Source organism: Narcine bancroftii, chromosome 1, assembly GCF_036971445.1.
Source record: "Narcine bancroftii isolate sNarBan1 chromosome 1, sNarBan1.hap1, whole genome shotgun sequence".
NCBI lineage: Eukaryota > Metazoa > Chordata > Chondrichthyes > Torpediniformes > Narcinidae > Narcine > Narcine bancroftii.
Window position 1 is genome coordinate 424,303,163 of NC_091469.1, and position 26,579 is coordinate 424,329,741.

At 35.7% G+C, this 26,579-nt stretch overlaps 1 protein-coding gene across 2 annotated transcripts in view; it reads right to left on the bottom strand.

Annotated features, from left to right (window-relative positions):
- Positions 1–18,112: 18,112 nt before the first annotated feature.
- The window catches only part of LOC138751629 (apoptosis regulator Bcl-2-like), a 171,480-nt gene continuing 163,013 nt past the window's right edge, over positions 18,113–26,579 (bottom strand). Inside the window, exon 2 of one of the 2 annotated variants that reach the window (XM_069914161.1) lies at positions 18,113–25,385. In XM_069914161.1, coding sequence (XP_069770262.1) covers positions 25,251–25,385 — 135 coding nt within the window. In that variant the 3' untranslated portion in view covers positions 18,113–25,250. The remainder of the gene's footprint in view (positions 25,386–26,579) is intronic. The other variant, XM_069914160.1, reaches the window with a different exon arrangement.

Consider the following 26,579-nt stretch of genomic DNA (forward strand, 5'->3'; position numbering starts at 1 on the left):
ACCAACAGAGAAGGGCAGCTGTCAAAGGATTCATATTACATAATTATCACATACTTTGTGCAGTTTTTGTGAGTACGACCTGCAGCTGTCAAATGATTCATGTTACAGTACTGCTATGTACTCTGCACTAGAGCAGGAATGGGATCATGGATGCAGTGTTGGCAGGAGATTGAGGTGAGCTATAGTGTTGTGACCATGAATTTCAAGTCAAGTTAAATTTAATGTCATCTTATTGTACAAATACAACCCGATGAAAAAGCATTCTCCAGTCCTCAGTGCAAAACATAGATAGACAACAAGACATAACACACATACAGACAATACCTTTGCAGGACAAGTATTTCATCTGCTCAAATAAATAAATATTTATTGCTTTGTATAAATGAGAGTCTCAGATTGTTAGTGTGAACAATTCCTTTGATCATTCAGCATTCTCACTGGCTGCAGGAAGAAACTTTTCCTCAGCTTGGTGGCTCCTGTATCTCTTCCCTGACAGAAGCAGCTGAAAGATGCTGTGTGCAGGGTGGAGGGGGTTCTCAATGATTTTGGAGGCCCTCTTCAGACAATGACCCCGGAACATCACCTTGAAGTGGGGGGTGGGGGGTGGGGTGGAGGAGGAGGGAGACTCCAGTGATCCTCTCTGCCACTCTCTTATAGTCCTGTGGATTGACCTCCGATTCATTTCTCTGCAGCAACTATACCACACTGTGATGCAGCTGGCCAGGATGCTCTTTATAGGAGGTTGACATAATGGTGGCTGGTAGCCTTGCCCACTTCAGTCTTCTCAGAAAGTGCAGTCGCTGTTGCACCTTCCTGACAAGCAAAGAGGTGTTGAGTGTTCATGATAGGTCGCTAGTTAAGTGAACTCCAAGGAACTTGGTGCTCTCCATTCTCTCTACTACAGAGCTGGCAATGTGTAGCGGAGGGTGGTCACCACTGGTCCTCCTGAAGTCCATGATCATCTCTTTCATCTTGTCCGCATTGAGACTCAGGTTGTTATTCTCGCACCATTTCACAAGATTTTCCACCTCTTCTCTGAACTGTTGTGTAGTTGTTGCTGATGAGGCCAACTACTGTTGTGTCATCTGCAAACTTGATGACTCTGTTGGAGCTGGATCTGACATGGTAGTCATGTGTCAGCAAAGTGAAGAAGAGTGGGCTGAGCACACTTCTCTGAGGTGTGCCAGTGCTCAGCATTACGGTGCTCAACGCTCTGCTACCAACCTGGACAGACTGTGGACTTTCTGTTAGGAAGTTCAGGATCCAGTTACAGAGAGGGGTGTTGAGTCCCAGCGAGGACAGCTTCTCTACCAGCCTCTGGGAAATTATTGTATTAAATGCCGGCCTGAAGTCAATGAATAGCAGCCAGGCGTATGAGGCATCGTTCTCCAGGTGTGGTCATGACGGAATGAAGGGACAATTTATACTGATTAAAAATTGTCCGCTATTCATATTTATTTCCTTTCTTCCCCCCCCCCCCCCGACCGTGACTTTCCCACGGCAAAGTTTTTTACCTTCATTTTAATATTTTCTTCCTTCACGTTCCTGCACTCACGCAAAAACTTGGGACATTTCTATCCCACAATGCAATTACCCATTCTACTCTTGCAAGATTGCAACGGCGGCGACTGCAGACGGTGAGGATTGTACTAGGGGTCGAGGTCATCAATCCCCAGCATGAGATAATGTCATCTGATACCAGCATTGAGCTGATTTTGCTCTCATAATAGCCTCTTTAAAGGCCGATTGGCGGTTAATTCCTGCGATCACTTGCAAGTGTGAAAGGGGCTTATATCTAAAGTTCTTGGCACAGATTTTGCTGAGTTGGGTTATTGCCTGCAGTCAGCATATAGAAACCCTACAGTTACCTGTTTCAAATCTATAGAGTTGAATCTGCTGAGAATTTCCTGGATCTAATTTCAGAAGGCTTCAGTTGGTGCAGAGCTTTATACAACATACAAGTCAGAAGTATTCAAAACCTATAAAACACAAAGCAAGGTAAAACTAAGCAAATTTAGTCTTTAGAAAACAACCAACAGTCTGCTTTAGTTAAAAGCATTCCCTTAAACAAATATCATTAAAATAAGACTTTACCCTTTGACTACCATTCTTTTTCATACTGTAGCTGAAAATCTTTTTTGAAATGAATGGGCCTGAAGGCCCTGCGACATTTAATCTTGCACAGGGTTTACAACATTTAAAAAACATTTGATTGGTACATGGATACAAAGCATTTACAGGTATGGGCCAAATGCAAGCAAATTAGATGAACTTGAGTAACAACTTGCTAGGCATGGGCCAAAGGGACCATCTCTGTGATGCATGACTCCAATTCTCTATGACTCCAGGACAAGTGAGCAGATTCCACAATGGAAATGCTCAGGAAATTCAGAAGATTTGCAATCTGCCACTACATACCTAATGAATAGATCCTGGCTGATCCATACTTCAGCCCCACTTAATTTGGAAAATATTTACAAAGAAGTTATTCAAAGCCATTTGGGGAGTTTCAGATTTGACTATCTTTTCAGAGGAGGGGAGGGGGAGAGAAGTTACCCCAAGAGTTATCAGCAATTCTCATGGTTTGGTCAGTGAACAATAGACGGCCCATTCCCACGCACTACAAATCATACTCAGTGACCTTAACCAGGCCTGTCTCAAGAAGACCCTTCGCAATTACCACCAGCATGTAACCTGCTGTACTAGAGATCCCAGCACACTTGATCACTGCTACATCAAGATAAAGAAACCCTACCGTTCTTTCCCAAGACCGCATTCTGACAAGTCATATTGTCTAGCTGTCCTCCTTCTGCCAGCATACTGAGAGAGCCTAAAAAGAGAGGCTTACAAGATCAAGACAGATAGAAGGGCATCTCAGGAGCTTGAAGAACAGTTGCAGAACTGCCTTGAGTCAGTGAAATGAGCGGTGTTCAAGAACTCACCTGAGGATCTGAATGATTACACCAGGGTCATTACAGACTTTATCAAAACAGCTGTGGATGAGTGTGTGTCCACACCAAATTATCCAGCATTTTCTCTAACTATAAGCCTTGAATAAACAACAAAATTCAGAACATGCTGAGATCCAGATCACAGGGATTTAAGTCTGAAGATCTGGAACACTACACAATGAAAAGCCACCTCCCGGCTGAAGTGGAGAGTCTAGATGAAAATGGAAACAATGAAGGATCCTGTACAACTGTGTCAAGGCCTAAATGACACAACCTGCTACAAAATCAAATCTGGGGCAATAGGAGACAGCAAAGCTTCACTCCCAGATGAACTCAATGCTTTCTTTGCCCACTCTGACCACCAGAATAAGGAAGAGCCACTGCGCGCCCCCATGTCCGAGGATGTCAGTATCCGAGGATGTCATGCGGCTGTCTTCAGGAGAGTGAATCCAAGGAAAGCATCCCATCCGAACGGAGTACTCAGTCCAGTACTGAAAACCTGTGCTGGCCAACTTGCCAACGTAATCACAGATATCTTCAACATCTCACTCCAATCGGGCATGGTACCCACTTGCTTCAAGCAGGCCACATTGTACCTATGTCCAAGAAGAGTGTGGTAACATGACAGTGCACTCACATCCACAGTGATGAAGTGTTTTGAGAGGTGGGTTTTGAAGTCTATCAGCGATATGGATCCATTCTAATTTGCTTGCTGCAGCAAATGTAGGCAAATCTATGGCAGATGGCATCTCACTGGCTCTACACAAAGCTCTGGAACATCCAGACAGCAAAGATGCATTCATGCTCTTTATTGAATGCAGTTTGGCATTTAATATTATTCCCTTAACACTAATCAGCAAATTCCTCGACATGGGTCTCAGTAGCCCACTGTGTAATTGGATCCTGAATTTCCTAATCACAAGACCAAAATCAGTGAGGATTGGTAAGAACATCTCCTCCATAATATCCATCAGTACCAGACCACCACAGGGCTGTGTTCGTAGCCCCCTGCTCTACTCGCTTTACAGCTATGAGTGCGTGGCTCGGTATGATAATAACACCATCTACAAATTTGTTGATGGTTTCACAGTAGTGGGTTGTATAAAAAGGGGTGATGATTCAGCATACAGGAGTTTGAAAATTTGCTGAATGGTGAACTAACAACAACTCAATGTCACCAAAGTCTGCCGATTGCAGACTTCAGGAGGGAAAACCAGAGGTGTACTACCCAGTGATTATTGGGGGAATCAGAGGTGGAGAGAGTGAGCAAATTTAAATTCCTGGGAGTCACAATCTCAGATGATCTTTCCTAAATTGAACACACTAATGCCATCGTGAAGAAAGCACATCAGCGCCTCTACTTTCACCTCGAAAACCTTGGCAAACCACTACAGATGGAAAATCTACATGAAATGCTGTCATTCGAGAGCAGCAGCAATCATCATGGATCCACACCACCCAGGATACGTTGCATTTGCTGCTGCCAGCAGGAAAGAGGTCTAGGTGCCACAAGACTCGTACCATGAGGTTCAGGAATAGCTGATACCCCTCCACCAGTAGACTCCTAAACAAACTCCGAGGATCATTTAAGGGTTTTTTTTTTAACTTTACTGTCATTATTTATTATTTATTTTCTGTATTGCATAGTTTGTTTGCACAGCCTTCTTGTTTACATTTCTCTCTTTTGTATATATATCTTTTGTTGAGTACAGTTTTTTTTTGCACCACTGATAAGTCAAAATTCAGCCTGGCCCACAGGAGAAAGAATCTTAGGGTTAATTGTGTACTCTGTATGTATGTATGCACTCTGGTGATAAAATTTGAACTTGAAAAGTATCTGAACTTTGTTCCTGATTTCAGTCTTAAGTGGTGCAACACCAACTATACAATTCTACCCTTCTCCCCACCATGTCCCTGCCATTTCAACCACTGTTTTGATACAGAAGTTAAAATGGCTTTTTTTTTAAGTGAAGATCATGAACTATAATTTCAAAGTGAATGTCAGATAAATGCATTAAGAGAGTTGCTACAACAGTTAAAAATTGTCAGGAAGGCAATAACGGTGGCACTAATGTGCTCAACAGCATTTTAAGGAATTATTCCTTGCCTTCACTCAATTAATTTTTGTTTTACTATGATCTGGATCTTACCATCTATTGCAATTCAGCTGTTGAAACTACATTGCATGCCTGCATTTGGAAGGGGAGGCCAACATTATTCTGGGGTACCTATCTCCATGCCTGCGTTGGGCTCAATCTGGGGAATAGAATCAGTGATATCCTTGGGGACTGAAGCAAGATTTTTTTTCTATTTCAATTACTTTGCTTTAATGTTTTCATTTTGCATGTGATATTAGTTAATTTTCTAAAAGTTATCTTTTTAAATAATTTACTTCAATTTTAATAGTTTTACTTTAATGCCTCTGGATGTAGAGGGATTAAAAAATCCAGTTATTCTAAGCATCAGCTTTGCTAGCTATTCAAGTTTATCAGAGGTATTTGGGGTCTGCTCCAACCAAGAATCTATGGCTGATGAGTGTCCACCATGGAACTCTGGCCAACTAAGGGCCAATGAGATGCATGTTCCACCTCTGCCCAACACAGTTTTTGCCCTGGGGGAATGGGAGCTATAATTCCTGGCAGGGAACCAGGCAAGTATGATCTTGTCCCATATTCTGCAGCTGATATGCTGAAAATGTTGACATCAAAGGAAAGACTTGGAGACATTTTAGTGCCCATTTTTCATTTCTAAACTCACATACAAAAATCATGACTAAAGCATTTGCTTCAAAGGCCTGTATTGCTGCAACTATGTACAGTTGTGTTAATTTATTTTTTGTTTAATGCAACACACCAGAGCAAAAAAAATTGCCCAACATTTTCCATGACTGCCCTTCAACCATGTCATCATTTTAACACGAGCCTCAGTTGGAACTTGAATTCACATTCTTTAAAGAGTGAGAAGCTGTTGAGATCCGGTTACTAACAGGCTTCAAAATGTGTTTAATTGCTTGTTTTAAGGACTTAAATTTTCAAGTTAACCAACAAAGATAGGGAGGGAGGGAAACATCCTAACTGGAAATTACTATTTTGTCCCAATGATTGAAGTTCTGTCTCAGCCTAATGAATTTACACATAGAGTACATTCATTCATGAAAATACCAAATATCATTTTCAAACATGCATTTGAACTAATGACTAGTCCCATTGGTCTGTGAGACGTATTGGTCTAATTCCACCCCCCCCCCCCAAACCCCGCAATGCAGCCCTTTTGGACCACGACCCCATGCTGTCCAAATATACCAATCAGCCTACAAACCCCATATATTTTTTAGTGAGTGGGAGGAGACCGGAGCACTCAGAGGAAATGCACATGGTCACAAAGAGAATATAGAAACTCCTTTCAGACAGCACTGTATTCAAACCCTGTTTGCTAGCGCTGTAATAGTGCTTCACTAATGTAAAAGGTGACAAGAATAAATGAGTGGGTGAAAAGATAAAAAGTGTTGTTATAGGAAAGCAAATTGACATTTTATCAGAGAAATAATTAAGGGGAAATCTGAAGCAGTGAATACTGTAAAAAAAAAACCAGTTGTGGCTTTGGGCAGTATTTGTCAGATATTAGAGCAATTAAAGATATGATTACAAATTCCAGTCTTGATATCTGGAGCAGTATAAATGTCACTAACTAAAACTTAAGTAAAGTGAAGGATGTTCCTCATTAACGTGTACATATATGTAATTGTGCTTTGAGAAAGGACAGTAAATCAACTGATGAACATGTCGTTACACAAAGAATCCCTGCTACTGAAGCTGTCCCCAGGCACCAGCTTTACAACTGGTAATTTTGGGGAAACAAAATGGTGCATTGCAAGCAAGGTAAGGTCAAAAAGAGCCATTGCCCATGATATATGGGAATGCAGTTGTTCATGTTTATTTGTGATAGAATCAAACTCTAATTGCTGATGTGGAAATTGTTTTAGCAGGCAATTCCCTCTCTCCAGGAACATTAATTGGGGAAGTTCTAAATATGTTCATAAGTCATTGGCTAATGTGAGACATTACTCCATTGACCTGCAAATTGCACTACAAAACTGTAACTACTTACCATGAATTTAGAGTGTGATCCTAGCTGGTTGTTAAACGTAGTGATGCAGGCTGGCTGGTTTTAGCTGTTTAATTTTGAGGCAGTAGTTTTTATCATTCATTTTGGCACTCATTCAAATGTGCCGAGGAGCTGAAAAAAGCCACCTTGCAATCTGAATGCTGAAATACTGGAAGTGATTCTGTCAGTTATTGGGTTTTTCCTGTAACTGAAGTGGTGAGCTACCAGGTTGAACATTAAGTCTCTTCACAAGATTCGTTCTAGGCTAAAAAAAAAATCTCAGTAATGAAATCCCCTGAAGTGAACAAGTGAAGAAAAAAAAAACATTTTTATTCTTCCATTTTGGATTATCCCATTGATTTTACTCACACAAGCAATTCGTCAATTAATTAGATTTTATTAAGTTAGTGAGTTTAAACACAATATCTTTACTTCAATTTAGTTGTAATTTATTGCCAATGAAAGTTGTTGGATCCCTCTTGTGAGGTAGTTTTTAACAATACATCCTATTTTGTTGAAAAAATTTAAATATTGGGAAAAACTTGCAAGGAATAAAATAGTTAAATTGAAGTCCTAAAGTTTCTATATGTGTAAACTATGCATAACACACAATCCCAATCAGTACACTGGGTACCACACAATGAAACTAACCTCCTGGATGTTTTCAATTATTTTCTTTCAACTAAAAAAAAACATGGAAATCAACAATAGACAGACACCAATGTTTAAATTCTAAATCATACATTCCACACTGACATTACTTGTCATCACAGCTCGAAAAGTAAACTTTCATATATTTGAACTGAAAATATGTCACACAACCCTTCAGCTGCACGTGGTGCCTTAAGTTACAAAATTAAAAAGTTTTGGATTTCAAATTCCCAAAATTAAAGATGTTTGATATCAACTTGTGCTGCAGACACTGACCTTTAACTTTATTCAAATGAATTGAAAAGATTTGAGTTTCTACTTTTTAGAGATTAAAATTGGGCATTCATAGTGGAGCAGGAGGATACAAATCAGTTGGTAAATCAACCACTTCCCCTTGGACAATCTACCCACTCAGATATGCTGCCTGCAAGAAATCTGAAAGCTGGGCATATCAAATAAGTGCAGAAAAATCGGAACACTTCTGTTTTGCACCCCATTCTTATATCTAATTTCACAAATATTGGCACCCCCGACCTCTACTGCTTTTATGTTATGATCTGAATAAACAGCACAAAGAACAACTTGCACAGCAGTCATTATCCTTGCCTGTAGAGAGGTGGAAATAGAAATCAATAGGAAACATTTCTCTCAATATTAAACCTGTTTTTCTTCTCTTTCTTCTGAGGCGCATCTTTAGCTCAACAATTTTGTTCCCCATTTCACATGTTGCATCTTAGAGAGCTTTACAGGCTAGTCTTCAGTTCATGCAGAATGAAATGTGTCTGCTTATCAAAGATGAGGCAGCGACAATTTATGCAACATTTATCTCAACTCTCGTCTTTGTAAGTGCACTTTTAATAAGACAGGGTGATTTTACTAGAAGAAATTACTTAGCCCACACATGCCAGGCTATTAGATTTTGTTTGTGAATGGTTCTGTTCATTGAGATGAGGGTTTTTTTTTGTCAGACACCGAGGTACCAATTTGAGTGGTTAAGGTCCAGTACAATCCACAGGGAGTTGGGCATGGCTGTGAGTATGGAGATTCGTTTAACTATACCTACCCTGACATCCATCCTTTGTGTGGGTGGGTGGCTGGCCAGATAAAGAAGAATTTGGAATCACGTGGAAATGGTTATTTCATTCTAACAACTGCAAGGGGAAGGCAGAGGTAAAGGTTCAGAAGTACTGTGACCAAATGGGGCCGCAGGAAGACTGGAAATGTTCACTGCTCTTCCAAATCCATGTTGATTACTGCAAAGACCACACCCTTTACTTCATTGTGAATAAAGTTGGACACAGAGAACAAATCTAGCAGTAATACAGCTGTCCCTCACAGTGTATCCTGCTCAATATTTAGTAAAACACAATGCCAGAGAAACTCAGCAGGTCAAATAGTGTCCTAGCAAAAATAAAAATACATAACTGACGTTTCAGACTGGAGCCCTTCATCAAGGTATTAAAAAATGTCGACAGTCATCAGAATGAAAGGGTAAGGGGGAAGCGTCATCACAAAGGCAAGAGATGATAGGTGAAGAAGGGAGGGAACAGCAGCAAGGATAGCTAGGTGAATAGAAAGAGAAGGTGACTTGGGGAAAGGAGAGCAAGTTAGCAGAAAATGGAAAAGTCGATGTTTATGCCATCCCGCTGAAGAGTACTGCTCAGTGTTCAATTTACCTTCAAATAAAATGTAAAATTCCATACTGTTATTTCTTTACAAACTTATTTATTGACACACCCTTCCCCTTCAACTACCGTATTTCCTTTAACTACATTTGAATGAGTAAATTCCAGTAAATCTGTAAACAACATTCATTCTGACATTAACTTCCTCTAAACATTAAAGTAAACCAATATTGAACACACATTGAAAAGATTTACTATTACCCCGTTACCTTTTAACTTTGAAGTGTTTTAACAACATACAGGTACTCCCTGACTTGTGACCTATGTGACTTACATACGACCAAATTTTTTTTAAATATAACATTTACGCAGTTTATGTTGTTTTTGACAAAATATAACAGGGACACAGGGCATGTTAGAGCCAAAATGTGTGTACTTACTTTGTAAGTCAAGTGTCCCAGGATCCATAGGCTGGGTGAGGCCATCTTGATTCCTGTGCATATGCACAAATCTTCGGTTGGTACATGCACAGTGGATTCACATATTGGAATTTGGTTGGCGCATGTGCGAGAGTTAAGGGCGCGAATTCAATATCATTAGGGCGACTAACAGAGTAAGTATGCAGATTTTAGTTTTTACATGCCCTTTATCCCTGTTATAGTTTGTCAAACACAAAATTTGATTAAAAAGTTTGTTTTAAGACTTCGGTACTCCATGCGCACAGGCAAAATTCTGACTTGCATCCATTTTGAGATGCATCTGATCCTTCGGCCCCAATTACGGTCGGAAGTCAGGGAGCCCCTGTAATTAGTTGGCTGATGCTAGTTTTAAACATTGTAGCTTGAACTCTATAGAAATTCACATGCTGAAATTTTAAACTGTTTGTCAAACTATGCATTAAATGTAATTGCACATTTCTTTATTTGTTTACGTGTATATCTTGAGTAGTTTTTTTTGCACTACCATTAAGTGGTAATTCTGCCTCACCTGCAGGAAAAAGAATCTCAGGGTTGTATGTGATGTCATGTATGTACTCTGACAGTAAATCTGAAATCATTTAGGAAATATTTCACAGTATCAATAATCCCTATTTCAAAGAGTTTATTCAATTTGCTGGACACCACCTTGATGGGAACTTCAGATGGACAAAGTAGTCCATCTAGTAATTTTGCCTCATGATAATTTTCAATTTATCTCCTTTAAAAAATGTGGTTATAGGTCATTTTAAGAAATTTATATTGTAGTGACTTGTGGTTTTACAAATGAAAGTAATTAAGTGCAGAATCTGGGATACAGGCCATTTCAAAAAGCAGCCATCTTCAGATTAATTACCTACATTTCCAAATATCAGGATTGAATAAATATCTACATTATCTGCCAAAAAGTACCTTGTAATAAGTTTTTTAATTAATTTTTTTCTGCAAGGAGCTGAATTTTAAGTGGATATCTGTGCTGTAAAATAGTGTTCAAAATACTTAAGAAATTTTGTATTGTATTGATAAAACAGAGGGTAGTGGAATCAGCCCCAGATTGTCAGCAAAGGAAGCCTTTGGATCTCATGCCCTTGTCAACACTTAAGATTACAGATGATTCTCTGCTTGTCCATTGAATTGTCCAAAGTCCACATCAACTGCATGCCCTAAAATCCATCATTTAGTTTTGACAATTCGCAGCTCTCACATGTAGTGAATTCCATAGATGTACAACACTTTTCATAAAGATATTTCTCCAATTACAGTCCTAAATAAATGACTGCTGTTCCACCTCACCCCTTTTCATGTTCTAGATTCTCCAGTTGGGAACCAGCATTCCAACTCTGAGAATGACTGGAGCCAAATTTCACTAAAACATTCCATTGGACAACTCCCTCTTTTGGAGTGGTGGTCGGCACAAGAGGCAAAATCTTCAATTAGTGTTATTCTGGAGTGACTATGCCAGCCTCACCAATGAGGATTTTCATTGCAAGATTCAATGTAGTTAATTTCAGGTGCACTCCAAGGCAAATGTATGTTGTAAATGTGCTGACTAATACCCAAAGCCCAATAGTATCTTAGCAATATTTTTAAACACATATTTTCTAACTCACTTGCAATTGAAGTGCACAGACCATTTGTTGGTTGTACCTGAACATATCTGAACACCAGCAGAAGATTTCAATGAGAAACTAGTAAATGTTGAAGTACACATTTAAAAAAAGTTTCCCATTCTTACCAAACTGCAGCTCATAATTTTAGATAGGCAACTCAGTTTGCCACCTTATTGTTCAAACTATCTATGTCTCTTTGGAGTCTTTATTCTTCTTTCTCAAGTTCAGTTCCACATGTGGTTTTGGATCATAGTAGCAGGGCTGAATGGTTGATAGTAGGGTTCAGAAGGGAAGTGAAGATGCAGGGAATATTGAAAGAGAAATGAAATGTCTTATAGCAAATTCTTATAGCAAGTCTTAGACTGAGCCATCATAGGATAATGATGGATGATCTGGCAGTCCCATTATGCCAACTTTGACTCCTTGTAAGAGAGTAATCCAATTAGTCCCTTGCTTTTGCCATTATACTCCAGTAATCTTAACCAGATCAAGGAAAGAATGGCCAAATACAATTTCACACCTCTCTCTATCTTTATGCATCAATCAAGAAAGAAAATTATGACCTAAAGTGGCAAAGACAAATTAGGATTATTTAGATTACTATTAACACCAAAGTCAAATTAATGCCCAAATTGCTAATACAGTAAGAAAATAAAACTTAATTTATTACCATTGGCTTCGAATTATTGTTATTTCCACATGGTTGCCTTTCGGGGGGACACCACGTGATGACGTAGAGCCAGGACAGGGAATCTGGTTCTTCTGAGAAAAAGTTTAAAAAAAGATCCGAAAACCAAAATATCGACTCTAAAAAATAATAAGGAAGAAAAGGGAACTATCCTGGAATTTGAAAAAATGCCACTCAAAAAGGACAAAGAAGGAGAAGAACGAAGGTGGAATAGAATTACAGCTGGAAGAAAAAAAGGCCTACTTTACAGATGAGACCGGGGGCTGTAGTGGGCCCAGCTCTTCATTCAAAATGAGCTCCCCAATCTGCCACACAGCGGGCTGTGGCATCCCTGCAACAGCAGGGGTGCCCGGACGATCTGGCAGAAGGGAGCCCTGGCCGAATGGCTCACAAAATCAGTGAGCCAGGACCCGACATCTACCAGCAGAGTGACTTCCTTACAAATTGTCAAGGAAACAGAAGATCATATGGAAGAAGAGGGAGAAGAAAGACAAGAAGAAATGGAAGAGGATATTTTACAAGGAGAAGAAGGAAAAGAACAGGTAAATCTGGAAGAACTGTTGGAAGAGGAAGAGGAAGGGGTTAGGTTGAAACTTTTATCAGCTACAGCTGTTAAAGATCCTTCAACTATTATAATAGAAGAATTAAAGTTGATAAGGAAAAATATTAAATGACCTGAGGTTAAAATAGAAACCAAAATGGACAGGAACATAGACAAAGTATATGGACTGGATTAAAGAAGTTCAAATACAATATAATGCAGTAGAAAAAAGAGTTAAAGCACTGGAAAAGGAGAACTGACATTTTCAAGATAAACTGGATGACCTCTGAAGCATTTGAACATGTTAAAGAGAAAAATTAAGAAATATTTGCAAAAGTCAACTCTCTGGAAAATTATAGCCACAGAAACAATGTCAAGATTATCGGTGTTAAAGAAGGAAAAGAGGGAGATGATGTGATTAAGGAAAAGAGGGAGATGATGTGATTAAGGAAAGGAGGGGAAAGATGTGATTAAGGAAAGGAGAGGGAAGATATGATTAAGTTTATGCAGGGATGGATCCCTCAGATTTTTGGACATGAACATTTTAAAGATGGTATCGAGAGTGAGTGTGCCCATAGGGTTTTACAAGCCAAACCCCCTCTGGAACAGAATCCAAGGCCTATAATAGTGAAATTTCTTCAAGTACATGAAAAAGTTCTGGAGTTAGCGGCAAAATGAGCCAAAGAGAGAAAAGCGCTGCTGGAAATAGAAGACACTAAAATCTTCGTCTATCCTGATATTAGTTTGGAATTATTGAAAAAACGTAAAAGTTTGAATCCAATTAAGAGCATTCTGTGGAAGAAAGGTTATATTTTTACCCTACGATATCCAGCTACTTTGAAGATATTTCTACGAGGCCAATGAAGTCGAACTTTCTGGAATCCAGATCATACGCAAGAATTTGTGGGAAAATGACCAGATTTACGTCATGAAGAAGTTGGCAAGAAAGATACTTAAACTGAAAATTATATTCTGGGGTTAGTTATTGATGGTAGTTTGATTTTCTTTTATAGATGGACTTAGCTTCTCGGGGAAGCCGGAGTGATAAGAGAAACTGGTTGCTACTGAGTCACCGGCATTAATGTGTTTTTGTTTCATATCCTGGACAATAGAAGGGGGTAGCAGTGTCAAGAGAATATTTGACAGTGCTTTTGGGGGGGGCAATGTTCGACTTAAATTTAAGATTATGGATTTGGTAAGAAGTCAGGAATGACATATTAAAGGTCCCTTTGTGGAATAGTTTACAAGATAATAATTTAAAATTTATTAGTTTTAATGTGAATGGGCTCCATCACCCTATAAAAAGAAAGCAAGATTTAACATAACTTAAAAAATTAAAAGTAGATATAGGTTTTATACAGGAAATCCATTTGACTGAAGAAGAACACCAGAAATTAAAGATTGGGTATGTACAGTTGTAGCTTCACATTTTAATACCAAGGCTAGAGGGGTTACTATTCTGATACATAAAAATGTACCTATTTTGATTTTAAAAGTTATTCTAGACCCATTTGGTAGGTTTATTTATTCATTGTCAATTTTTTTCAGAAAAATGGACACTGATGAATATTTATGCCCCTTAACCTTGATGATCGTGAGTTTATACGTTTCTTCCAATGGACAAAGCCAATGATAACATTTTGGTGAGGGGGGCGGGGGTGGGGGGATTTTAACTTCAGTTTAGACCCCCTTACTGGACAAGTCAACAAGAACCATGGGAGACTCAAAAGTGGCAAAGTTAACGCTGTTATTAATGAAGCATTTTAATTTGATAGATTTCTGGAGAAAGAAATATCCTAGTGAGAGTGATTATTCTAATCACCATGGCTCACATTTTACGATAGATATATTCTTTATGTCAGCTAAACTACATGGTAGTGTACAGCAAATCTAATATATACCTAGGCTTATTTCAGATCACTCCCCATTATGCATGGTGCTAAATTTAGAGGATAAAAGGGTAATAACTTATCGTTGGAGATTTAATAACATGCTTTTGAAATAAGAATTTTGTCAATTTATTAGAGATCAAATAAAACAGTTTTTAATAGTTAATGATAGTTCAATGGATAATAAATTTGTTCTTTGGGACACTCTTAAGGCTTATATTCGTGGTCAAATGAGTTTTTCCTCTAAAATTAAAAAAAAACAGATGATCCAAATTGACAATTTGGAAAAAGAGATCCTAATCTTGGAGAAAGAATTACATAAATATCCGTCAGATGAAAGGAAATGGATTTTATTGAATAAGAAGTTACAATATAATACTTTACAGTCATCTAGAATAGAAAAGTTGCTTTTAAATAGTAAACAAAGATATTATGAATTGGGAGAATGTGCAAACAAGATACTAGTTTGGCAATTGAAAAAGCAACGAGAATACTGAGTAATTACAGCTATCTGGCTTGATAAAAATTCTGCTTCATATAATCCTCAAGAGATTAAATAATTTTACACTAAATTATATAAATCAGAATCAAAGAATGATTAAGAAATTGATTAATTTCTAGACCTAGTTAATTTACCTCAACTGGATCAGGAGGAACAGAAGATTTTGGGAACATCGTTCTCAGTTGTGGAAGTTGCAAAATAAATTCATTACAGAATAATAAGTTTCCAGGAGATTATGGCTTTACCTCTGAATTCTATAACAAATTTGAAGATGTATTGATCCCAGTTTTTAATGAAGATACTACTACAGCTAGACCAGACAGGAACTTTACCAAATTCTTTTAGAACTGCTATTTATAACAGTTATTCCAAAAAAGGGTAAAGATCCATTAATAGTATCATCCTACTGACCCACCTCTTTATTAAATGTAGATTACAAAATTTTAGTTAAATTATTAGCAAATAGATGGGAAAATTTCTTACCATGATTGATTCATAGAGTACAGAAAATCTGACCAGACTGATTAGTTTGATCCATCTAGTTCAAAAAAAGGACAACCCACATGTTGTAGTAGCATTTGACGCAGAAAAAGCTTTTGATAGGGTTGAATGGAGTTTTCTTTTTAAAACACTTACAAAATTTGGGTGAGGTCCAACTTTTATAAAATAGATAAAAGCACTGTAAAACCTTTAGCAGAACTAATTTGGTCTGATCCAAATATTAATGGCATTAAATCTAGCCTAGATGAACATAAATTAAGTCTATTCACAGATGACGTGATTATATATTTAACTGATCTGAAAGAATCATTGGCTAATTAACAAATAAATCTAGACCAATATGCTATAATATCGGGATATAAAGTAAACTGGGACAAGAGCAAAGTGATGCCATTAACATTTGGAGATAATTCTAGATGCAAAAAAAATACTAAATCTAAATGGCCTGAAGAAGGTATTAAATATTTAAGGGTAAAAATTAATCCACACTTAGATTAGATACCTTTTATAAGGTCAATTATGGACCATTATTTAAAAAAAAATTGAAGATGAACTAAAACGATGGATGGAATTACCTATTACTTTGATAGGCAGAGTGAATTGTATAAAAATGAACCTCTTTTTTAGAATCCAATACTTATTTCAAGTCCTCCCTATTATAATTCCTAAAAAAATTTTTAAGGACAAAAATAAAATCATCAGAAAGTTTTTGTGGAAAGGTAGGATGTCCAGGATTTCCTTTGAAAAGCTTACTTGTAGATATGAACTGGGTGGTTTGCAATTACCTAATTTTGAGTATTATTATATTGCTACGCAATTAAGATTTCTCTATGTTTTTATTTGAAGAGGGAGGAAAAGCTGCATGGACAAATGCAGAACTGTATAAAATACATGAACAAAATTTTTGAAGAAATATATATAAATGGAACAAAGACTTATTGACAGGGGAAATCAGATACACCAATACTGCGACATTTGATGGGAATATGGCATAAAGTGCATAAATTAAAGGGAGTGACAGAATATGGTTTAACTAATATGCCGATAGTACAAAACAGATTGATTCTCTTTACAATGAATAATAAAAATTTTATAGAATGATCAAAGGTATAAGAGTTATTAAAGATTGTTTTGAGGATGAGCAATTAGTATCATTTGACCAATTAAAAATGAGTTATGGATTATCAATTAATACTATTTTTGGATATTTTCAGTTGAAGGCTTTCTTACAAGATAATCTATCTATTCTATATTCATTACCTCCTAAAGATGAGATTGAAAATGCAGTTACCAATCCATACTTGAAACATTTTATATCGGTTATGTACTTGTTAATTTTTGAAAGAACTAATAAGAAAGATTTATTTAAATCAAAACTTAGATGGGAAATTAATCCAGACCACACTATTACTGATAAAAAATGGACCAAAATATGTTTTGATAGAATGCAAGACATTATTAACGTTCGATATAGAAAGGTTCAGTATAATTTCCTGCACCAATTATATTTAACTCCACAAAAACGTAATACATTTAAATCTGAACTGTCTGGTATAAGCAAGATGTTGTTACTTTTATACATTCAATATGGTTCTGTCCCAAATTGAATTTATTTTGGACAAATTTAATGGATTTTTTTATAACAGATAATAGGGATCCCACTTCCATGAGATCCTCTGTTAGTTCTACTTAGTGATTTTGCAAGGATTGACCCGAGCGTTCATCTGGAGTGGTTTCAGAGTGACTTTTTGAAAATTGCACCAGTAGCAGCTAAAAAATATATTGGAACTACGCCAAAGTTGGAAGCAAATTTAACTATGGATCGATGGTATATTGAAATGAGAAGCTGCATAACTTTGGAGAAAGTTACTTAAAATCTTCAAAATAAATATAGTCACTTTTTGAAAAATTATTTTCCTTATATGCAAAAGATTGGGGTGATTACTTTATGAATTGTCTTTTCAAATGATAGTTTGTCAATTTCTGACATCATCTTCACCTTGTAGTATTATATACTATCTTTAGTATTGTATGGAATGAACAATTAGTTTCTTTTTATATATATTTAACAGGATTTTTTTTTAACTAGAATCAGTAATAGAATATATTTGTTCCATAATTTTTGCAATGTGCGTAACATTTAGTATTTATAGACTTGTGAACTTTGTTTATATAAGAATAATAGTTTTTTTTTAAATGTTATTAATGTATTATCTATGTTTTCTTAAATTTTTTTCTTCTTAAATTCTTTTCTTTCTTTTCTTTGGGAGGGGGGTTCTATTCTATGTGGGAGGGGATAAGGCATCCATCAAAAAAACATTTTTGGAATACGTACAACACTGTGTGTTGATAAACAAGTTTTAAAAAAACATGGTTGTCTTTCCTTAAACCACCCAAGAATTCAATTCATCCCTCTCGCCAATTCCTAAACTGTGCCCTTTTATAGTTTGAGGATTTCATTTCTACCCATTGGATGGGTGACTCCATAATCTGCTTATTAACATTAAGAAAACAAGAAATAAAAAGTGATTTCAATAAAAAAAATAAAAAGCAAAAATAGATAACAGTTGTTTTTATTCTGTGCAATAATATTACTCTAACAAAGTAGATGGAACAAGTTTGAGCAGATATCTACAATGACAAGTTTTTAACAACTATTACAAACTATTACAAAACAATCAAATAAGTACATTAAAAAATCATAAGTACTTTGGTTTACAAACCCAGTATGCAAGCATAAACTACTCCAAAATCATTTGTTTCAGATTTATAAAAAAAATCTGAATTTTTGACATGTCTCATATTACTTTTTAATAGAAATGTATGTTGTGTTTAGCTTATATAAAGTCAAACTATCTTTAATATTCTTTTGTAAAATGAAGGGTTAGATGTTGGACAGTTAATTACCAGAAAATGCACTTCATCCCCAATTGTTCAGCTGTGTAGCAGTTTTGTGATTTTAATATTTAACAGGAGAGTGTGAATAACACATCCAACTAATAATAAACAACATCGATGTTGAAAATGGTTATGAGAACTAGCAAATGTGAGAACCAGATGTTTCTGGACTGCAGCCACGGCATATGCAAGGCAGAAGGTTTTCTTTCCACGAGGAAAACATTTTTCCCTGAATTTTTCCTATTTTTGGTTAGCTATATTCATACAGGCCTAAAATACAACTATAAATCTGATCTTTATCATTATGATACATTTCTAAATACACTGGAAAACTTTGAGGGAAATCATTTAAAGAAAACATAGTTTACCAAATAAAAGATCTGGTCAAAACACTTAAATCAATGTCACATGAATTGATATTAAGCAGCTGCCCAAATGAACACATACTCATTGCTTCTAATACATTCTATCAACATTTTGAGAAAAAATGCTAACTTTTCAAACAAAAAAAAACTTTGATTTTGTAATGAAGTCATATCTGTCAATGTTCCATGTCATTGCACTATAAAACTGGTCAAAACTTGAGTTTTCACATGCAAAATGCAAAAACAAAATGCTGCCAGTGATACCCTACTCCTCCACATGCAAGTCCAATAAGGCTTGAAGTTACAAGATTACTTCAACATTTGATGCAATATTTTTGCTATTTAAAAAAAAAACCTTGATGATTAAACAGAGATGTTTCAAGAATTAGCTTTATTTTTTGTGGAGTATCAAAATCTCTATTCCAAGATTAAAATATACTTTTTAATATAACATAACATTATTTTAACAAAGATTTAATGTTTGCCCTGACATTTACTTTCCTGATTTAAAACTGTATAACTTGAATGTGCTAATACTTCCATTTTTAAAATTTGTAAGATCACTGATAGTCTCTGCGATGACAGTTGATAGACAAGTTGATAGTAGGAACTTCTCAAGACAATATCCAGAAAGAAATCAATAGAAATCCACATCTCAAAAATCACTAGATTTTGTTAGCAAAACTATTCAAGGTCAAAGCTGACCATAAAGTTTGGGTTGTAATGTTTTTCACAAACTCAGTTGTAAACAATGATCAAATCTAGTTCTTTTTAATTGTGCATATTTTTGGTGGTGGCACTGAGTAGAGGAGGGGAACAACAAGTATTCTGTAGACCACCATGAAGCTTCAAAACAATGGTTCACTCAACAAATGAGCAAACTGTAGATTAAGTGAACTTAATCTTACACAAGTATTGAATAATAACAGCTGAAATGCCAAACATCTGTCAATCCAAGTTGCTCGCAAGTTTAAAAAAAACACTGATTGAATTAATAGTCTATTTATATACACACCATTTACAACCATATAATTTGTTAAGTACCAAAAACTTGGCATCAGGACCACAAACTAATGAAAAACATTTTTAATGTAGAACTAGACAGAAGAAAAATGTTTTGGAAACCAAATGTGCATTTAAATGGTGGCTTTCATACTCTGAGATGTTCCGAAGCACTTTGTAGCCAATGAAGTGTAGTAACTGTTGTGATGTAGGATAGAGAGCTATTTTACAGAGAGCAAACAGCTACAAACAGAGATAATGAGTATAACCACTCATTCTGTTTTAGAAACTCCACAAAGTATAAAGAGATACTGGCAAGAAAATAGGGACAACTCCCTACCTCTTCATTACACTATCGCCAAAGTTTCATTTATGTCCACCTGGAAAGGCAGGTGTGGCCCCTTCCAGTTAAAGTTTCTTATGAAAGAATATACCTTCACTCCTTTGACACTGAACAACATAGTTAGATGAATATTGTATTCAAGCCATTGTTGTAAGTGACTTCATATGGATAACACATTGAAAGAAGGCTCAATGCAGATACTATTAGGTGAGCATAAAACATTCCATGGGACAATTCTGCACAAGAGTAGGATGGCAATCCTCACTGCCTTGGTCAACATTTAGCTCTCAATCAACAGAAACGGAAATAGTTATAATTGCTACTGAAATTCGAGTGTGCAGTATCCAAATTAACTTTAGCCTTTTCTATATTCTAACATTAATTACATTTCATATGTTCTTCATTGGCCATTAAGTAGTCTAGGACATCCTGAAATCTGCTACATAAATACAAATCCTTTTTGTTTTTTCTTTATTTGATTCCTTGTTTGGTTATTCACATACCTGTATTTTAAACATTTCTCCATTATTCATATACCTGATATACAATACTATCGCCAGAACATTTGTCCCCTATAATTTCTATTTAACACTTAGCTGAACTATTTTCATTACAAAAAAATATTGAAATCAAAGCTAGCAAAGTTCAGACACAGCCATAAGTACAAAACATTTAGAAGTACTATATAAAAAAAAACCTGTATTGACCAGATTTATATTTTCGTACCTGGAAACATTATATTATATAGCTACCTATGTTCCACGCACAAGCAGTAGGTGTTCCCATTCTCATGACATCTTCATTTACTGACATGGTGCTCATTTAGACTTCTTTCTCAATTTTCTTCATCAAATGACTCAAATAAACTTGTGGAAAGTCAAATTAAATCATTATGTTGTACCTTAATGATCAATCTAATGGATTAACAGTGGTATTCAGCATGGAAACCATCTACCACATAGAAACCTTCCTTACAGAATTCTCTTCTACCTCAAATCAGCTAAAGGCAAACAAGCAGGACAATGCTTAAATCAATCAACAGGTAACAAAAATGGTTGGCAAAAAGTAGCCAATTCAAGCTAAATATGTTACAAGCTCAGATTGCATCTTAGTCTAACCAACTTCACTAAATTCTTCATAAAAACAAGACAAAGACTAACAAAAAATTAAAATGTATTCCTTTTGTGTTATTTGAAAAAAATCCAGGAAATACACTCTCTTTAAATGTAAACCTACAAAAGTGCCTTCCATCAGAAAAAAAACAAAATATGTTATTTCTAAGGTAAAATTATAAAATAATAAGTTTGCCAGAATTGCTTATTTAATTGTCACCTCCAAATGATGCCTCAACATTGATGGACAAAGATGAAAGTGTACAAGTGTACAGCATATCAGCTAAAAGTCTCTAACCGTTACCATGAGTTGGTGAGCTTTGTGTTGGAGAAAAACCCAAAGGACAGGAATTACATTAATTTAGAAAGGCAGGACTAATTGGGGAGAGTCAGCTTTGCTTTGTGAAGGGAAAATCCTGTCTCATTAAGTTGACTGAGAGAATCAAGGGAATTGACAAAGATAAGACATGGACATTGACGACATGGACAAGCAAAGCTGTCCTTGTTTAAGGCACAATGGGATCCAAAATTGGCTTGGTAATGGGACACAGAGAAGAGTGGTGACTGAATATTTTTCAAGGTTGGAAGGTTGTGCTTAGTGCACTAGAGGAATTGGTGCTGAGGTCTTTACTATTTGTGATACTGTATACATTAATAACTTGAATGTGAATATTGGAGATCAGATCAGGAAATTTACCGATGACACAAACATTGATGCTGTGGATAATGAGGAAAATTACCTATGGATACAGCCCTATGTAGGTCCATAAGAAAGTTAGGCAGAATATTGCCGATAGTCACTGAACCCAGAAGTTCCAACGAGCACAGGAACAGAGGCCCAGATGAGTTAGAGGGAGTTTAGGAACCAGAACCCAATAAGCTCAGTGGGAAATTTGATTGTAGGTTGATTGGGGTTGTTTTGCAATCAGCTAAAAAAAAAATCACTTTATGGAGCCTACTAAATCAAACAAGTTTCAGATTAGAAATAAAGACTTCTCAATTAGCAATGAATTCATATTTGGAGAGTAATCCAAAACGCAAAACCTAAAAATTATTGTCAGTAACCACAGAATTATGTTTTACAAAAAAATTAGCAACAATTCTGATAAATTTTACTCCAATGAAACTATTCTAATTGTTATTAGGAACATTTAGTATGATAGACACAAAGGTTATTAAATGCTGTTTAGGACTATTGTCAAAATATTCTATCTGTGTTTGTCATGATATTTTCAAAGCAAAACTAAACTTCTTAACAAAAAATGTTTTGCTTATTCCAGATGCTAAGGAAATTGTTTCTGAACAATATATATTGCAATCAATTTTCATGCCTCGCAGTATATCCTATTTGCCTTGTGTCAGATATAACAAAAAAAAACAACTGTATACATGCAGTTGGATAACAGTGTGGTGACAGAATTGGAGCACCTGCTTAATTTGTCCGATTTAAATATAGGACATAGAGAGTGATGGGTGGTTGAAATACGCTGTAGGCAACGGTGGTGAAGGCAGGTACAATAGTATCTTTTAAGAAACTATTAGATAGGTACATGCAACTGAAACAAAATAGAAGGAATTTCTAGGAAGTTTTTAAGAGTAGGTTATTTTGGCACAATGCAGTGGTCTGAAGGGCCTGTTCTGTGCTGTAGATTTCAAAGTTCTAATATTGTGTTTGACTGTATTTAGGTCCAGAATGAGCATATCTTCCTTTTCAATTAAACTAATATTTTTTTTAAATGTTTATTTCCCCTAAAAGCTCTTGTCCAGATTTGTAACTTCACTAAAGAAGAGTTCAACTGAGTGACAAACTGCACACAGCGGGAAGCACAAATAACAGAAAAGTATCCAAAAATTGTACATCAGCGTCAGTAGGTCACAGAAAATATTATACCCAATACAAAAACACAGCTTTAAAATGACACGGTATTATCCACCCCATTATGGAAATAATGCATTATAAATCACTAGATACAGCGTATCTGACACACAAACATTACAAATCATAGAATATATAATGATTTTTAAAAATCCTTTATCATCCACATAAAATGCTTGAAAGCTTATTATTCCAAAATGTACTTTATGTTCTTGAAAAAGCGCTTTGTCATCACCTTGTATGAAATTACAATACTGTTAGCTTAAAGATGTTTCCCATGTGCTCAGTCCTCCCATTACATTCACTTTGTCTTTTGAAATGTAGATAGTTTGAGGTTGATTTCTGTGAATAGATAGAGCACTACTGCAAATTGAGCTTGTTTTTTCTCTTTGTATCTGGTAACTCTTAATGACTGTAATGTACTTATTCTGCAGATTTTTTGGTGGGTGTAATAAAGCAGTTGGAAAGCATCAATACACAAATTCTTGAATTCCTGAAGCTGGAGTCATCATGCATACGTTAGTAACGCTGTAAAGAAAGTTGGGAACGTTGCCTGAAAACAAACTCCGTTAAGTCCATTAATTTCTGCTGCAGTATTTTCATAAGTATTTTCTATTGTGGTATCTTTGAAGAATGAGAATGTTGTATATTTTAATGGTGAGCAGAATTTTGGTAAATCTCCAGTGCAGTCAATAAGCCAGCTGTATTTTCCAAAGTGAACAGTATCTGAACTTCCAACATCTGTTTTATAATCTCCTTTTGATATTAATTCCTCTTAGATACAGTGAGCATAAAGCTATTACAGCACCAGTGATTCAGGTTCAAATCTGGTGTTATCTGCAAGGAGTTTGTGCATTCTCTCCATGACTACATGGGGTTTGTCTGGGTAATCTGGTTTCCTCTCACGTTCTAAAGATGCAAGGGGTTAGTAGATTAATTGGACACATGGATGTTTTTGGGGTGGCATGGGCTCATGGGCTAGAGGGGCCTCCTTACTGTCTAAATTTAAAAAAAAATTAAATAAATGGCTATGTATGTTTGAAGCTTACCTATTAGCAGCCTGTTAATAACAACTGCAAACTTTAAATAAAAAGAAAAATAACTTTTAAGTTAATATTTAAAAGGAAATGGAATGGACAAAAAATAAGCTCATACAATAACATTCTAAAATTTGTGTTGATATCCAACTCATTAAATATGTTCTTCACATTAAATCACAGAAAACTACAAAAATGATATTCCGAATTAGATATCGGAGAAAGTTGTAAATTTTATATTCATTTAAAAGGAAATCTAGTTGGCAACATTGGCTATTAATCTCATCTTATGTTTTGTTTGCAAAATTGGTAAAAGCTTTTCTCCTTTTCCCTACTCAGTTCTAATTTTCTTCTTGAACTTTTCAATACATATATGAGGACATGGCCATTGCAAACAGCTCAAAATGCAAGCTAAATATCATGTTTCTATTCTACAGATGAAGAATTCACTTAATACCACTAGCTATTTAGTGATATGATTAATATATTTCCACTTCAAATTGAACTATTTCTTTTCAGGCATTCTTGAAGGACACAGATACCTTTATGTATATTTAAAATAAAAACAGTTTTTAACTTCGTTAGCAGTTTTGTTTAACACAGCTGCTTAAACCTCTATTCTTCAGACCAACTAAGTAGGCTATTGAGCAATCCTTATCATTCACCTGTACCACAGTTCATATGTTGTGCTCACACTGTCAAACACTGCATTATGAACAGTTGCAAGACACAACCAAAATCAGGATTTTTCCTATGCGCAAAATTCCTTTGTCAATTTTGCATTTTGTAACAAGAGTCCTTACAAAATATTATGAAATTCAAATTCAAACCAACCTTAGGAAGTCTAATTCGCAACCAAATATACTTTTAGGATTTGCTTCACGTTCACATTTTCATGAATAAATCTGTTCCAAACACCACCACCATGACCAAAACTAAAGAAATATCTTCATTGGTTATAAATACAATGATATTGTATCAAAAGGGTGATAATGACATCCAGAAGATAAAACAATTTGTCTGTAATATGAAAGCAGCCCAACAAGCAGTCCTAATAAAACCTTCTTGAATAATAATGGCTAATACTGGTGGGCTAGATAAGCGAAGGTTATACAAGCCCCCACAACAGCAATGCCCAAAACAGTCCTGAGTGAAGGCCATGGAATGTCAAAAAGAGGTTCCACATTGTTTCCATAAAGTTCCACAAAGGCATCCTGAAAAAAAGTAGAAATAAAACAATATTAGTCAAAAAACATTTCAGAAATATAAAGAAATGTAATACTAATTAAAACTTGTGTATCATCAGTCAATGCTTGTACTTAACATATAAAATGTAAGAATTCTATGTAATGTGTTGAAATCTAGCTAATGGAACTGAAAATATTTTGAGTACATAATTAAGTGATGACTAAATGACCCACAGGTGGAATATTAGATTACAATAAATTATTTCATTGATGACAGTACTTCGTTAATTTATAGATCATGAGAGTTGCTCTTCTCCTGTTATTATCCAATGAGACCATGAATTTCCACCTTGATGTGACTTTTACTTAACATACTTAAAAAAAATAACTGACTAATTTTAATAATAAGATGGCCTAGTTGCCTCTTGGTTTTATAAATCTTCAATCATGTAAGAAAAAAAATGAGGAATAGATAATAAATACACCTGTACAACATGTCTTTACAACATTAAAATATATTTGTTAAAACATTTTAATACTGGTACATATTTCAGTCATAATTAAGAATGATTGTGACTGACTATTCAAAATAAATACAACTTTATAAACTGAACAGTCAGTTTGAGACCATTCACTTGAAGAAAATCTTACAGCCAGAAGAGGGCATCAGGGATACATGATAACAACATACAAGTCAAATTATAAATTCATAACAGACTTACTTAATCTAATGATACAAGTCACATCAAAACCTTTCAGTGCATTTCCTGTATTCCTTATTATTAGTATTGAAGATTTTAAAAACACAAAATAGAAAAGAATTATCTTAAAATTAAATATTTTTATTAAGCAAATGTTGTATAATCAAAAGGTGAAGGACCAACTCCAATCCCACCAAGGCTAAACATCAACTAGATTGAGTCATATGTATGTTTTAGGCTTAAGTGGAAAGCTGAACCAAGCAAGAGTTCCAAGATTTTGGAAAAATATAACTATCGCAGAGGACAATATTGAGAACTTGAACACAAACTATAACAGGGCTTCCCAAACTTATTAGTTCAGAGAACCCTTTTGGGGAGTATTTTGAAATCATGTAACTCCAATCATCAATTACAGTTTAAAAGACCTGGCCTAAACACAAGCATATTAAGAAAGTAAATAAACTCAGCAGTAGTGGAGTACTACCATCGGGGCCCCCTGACCTTGCCCTGCCAAAGGCCT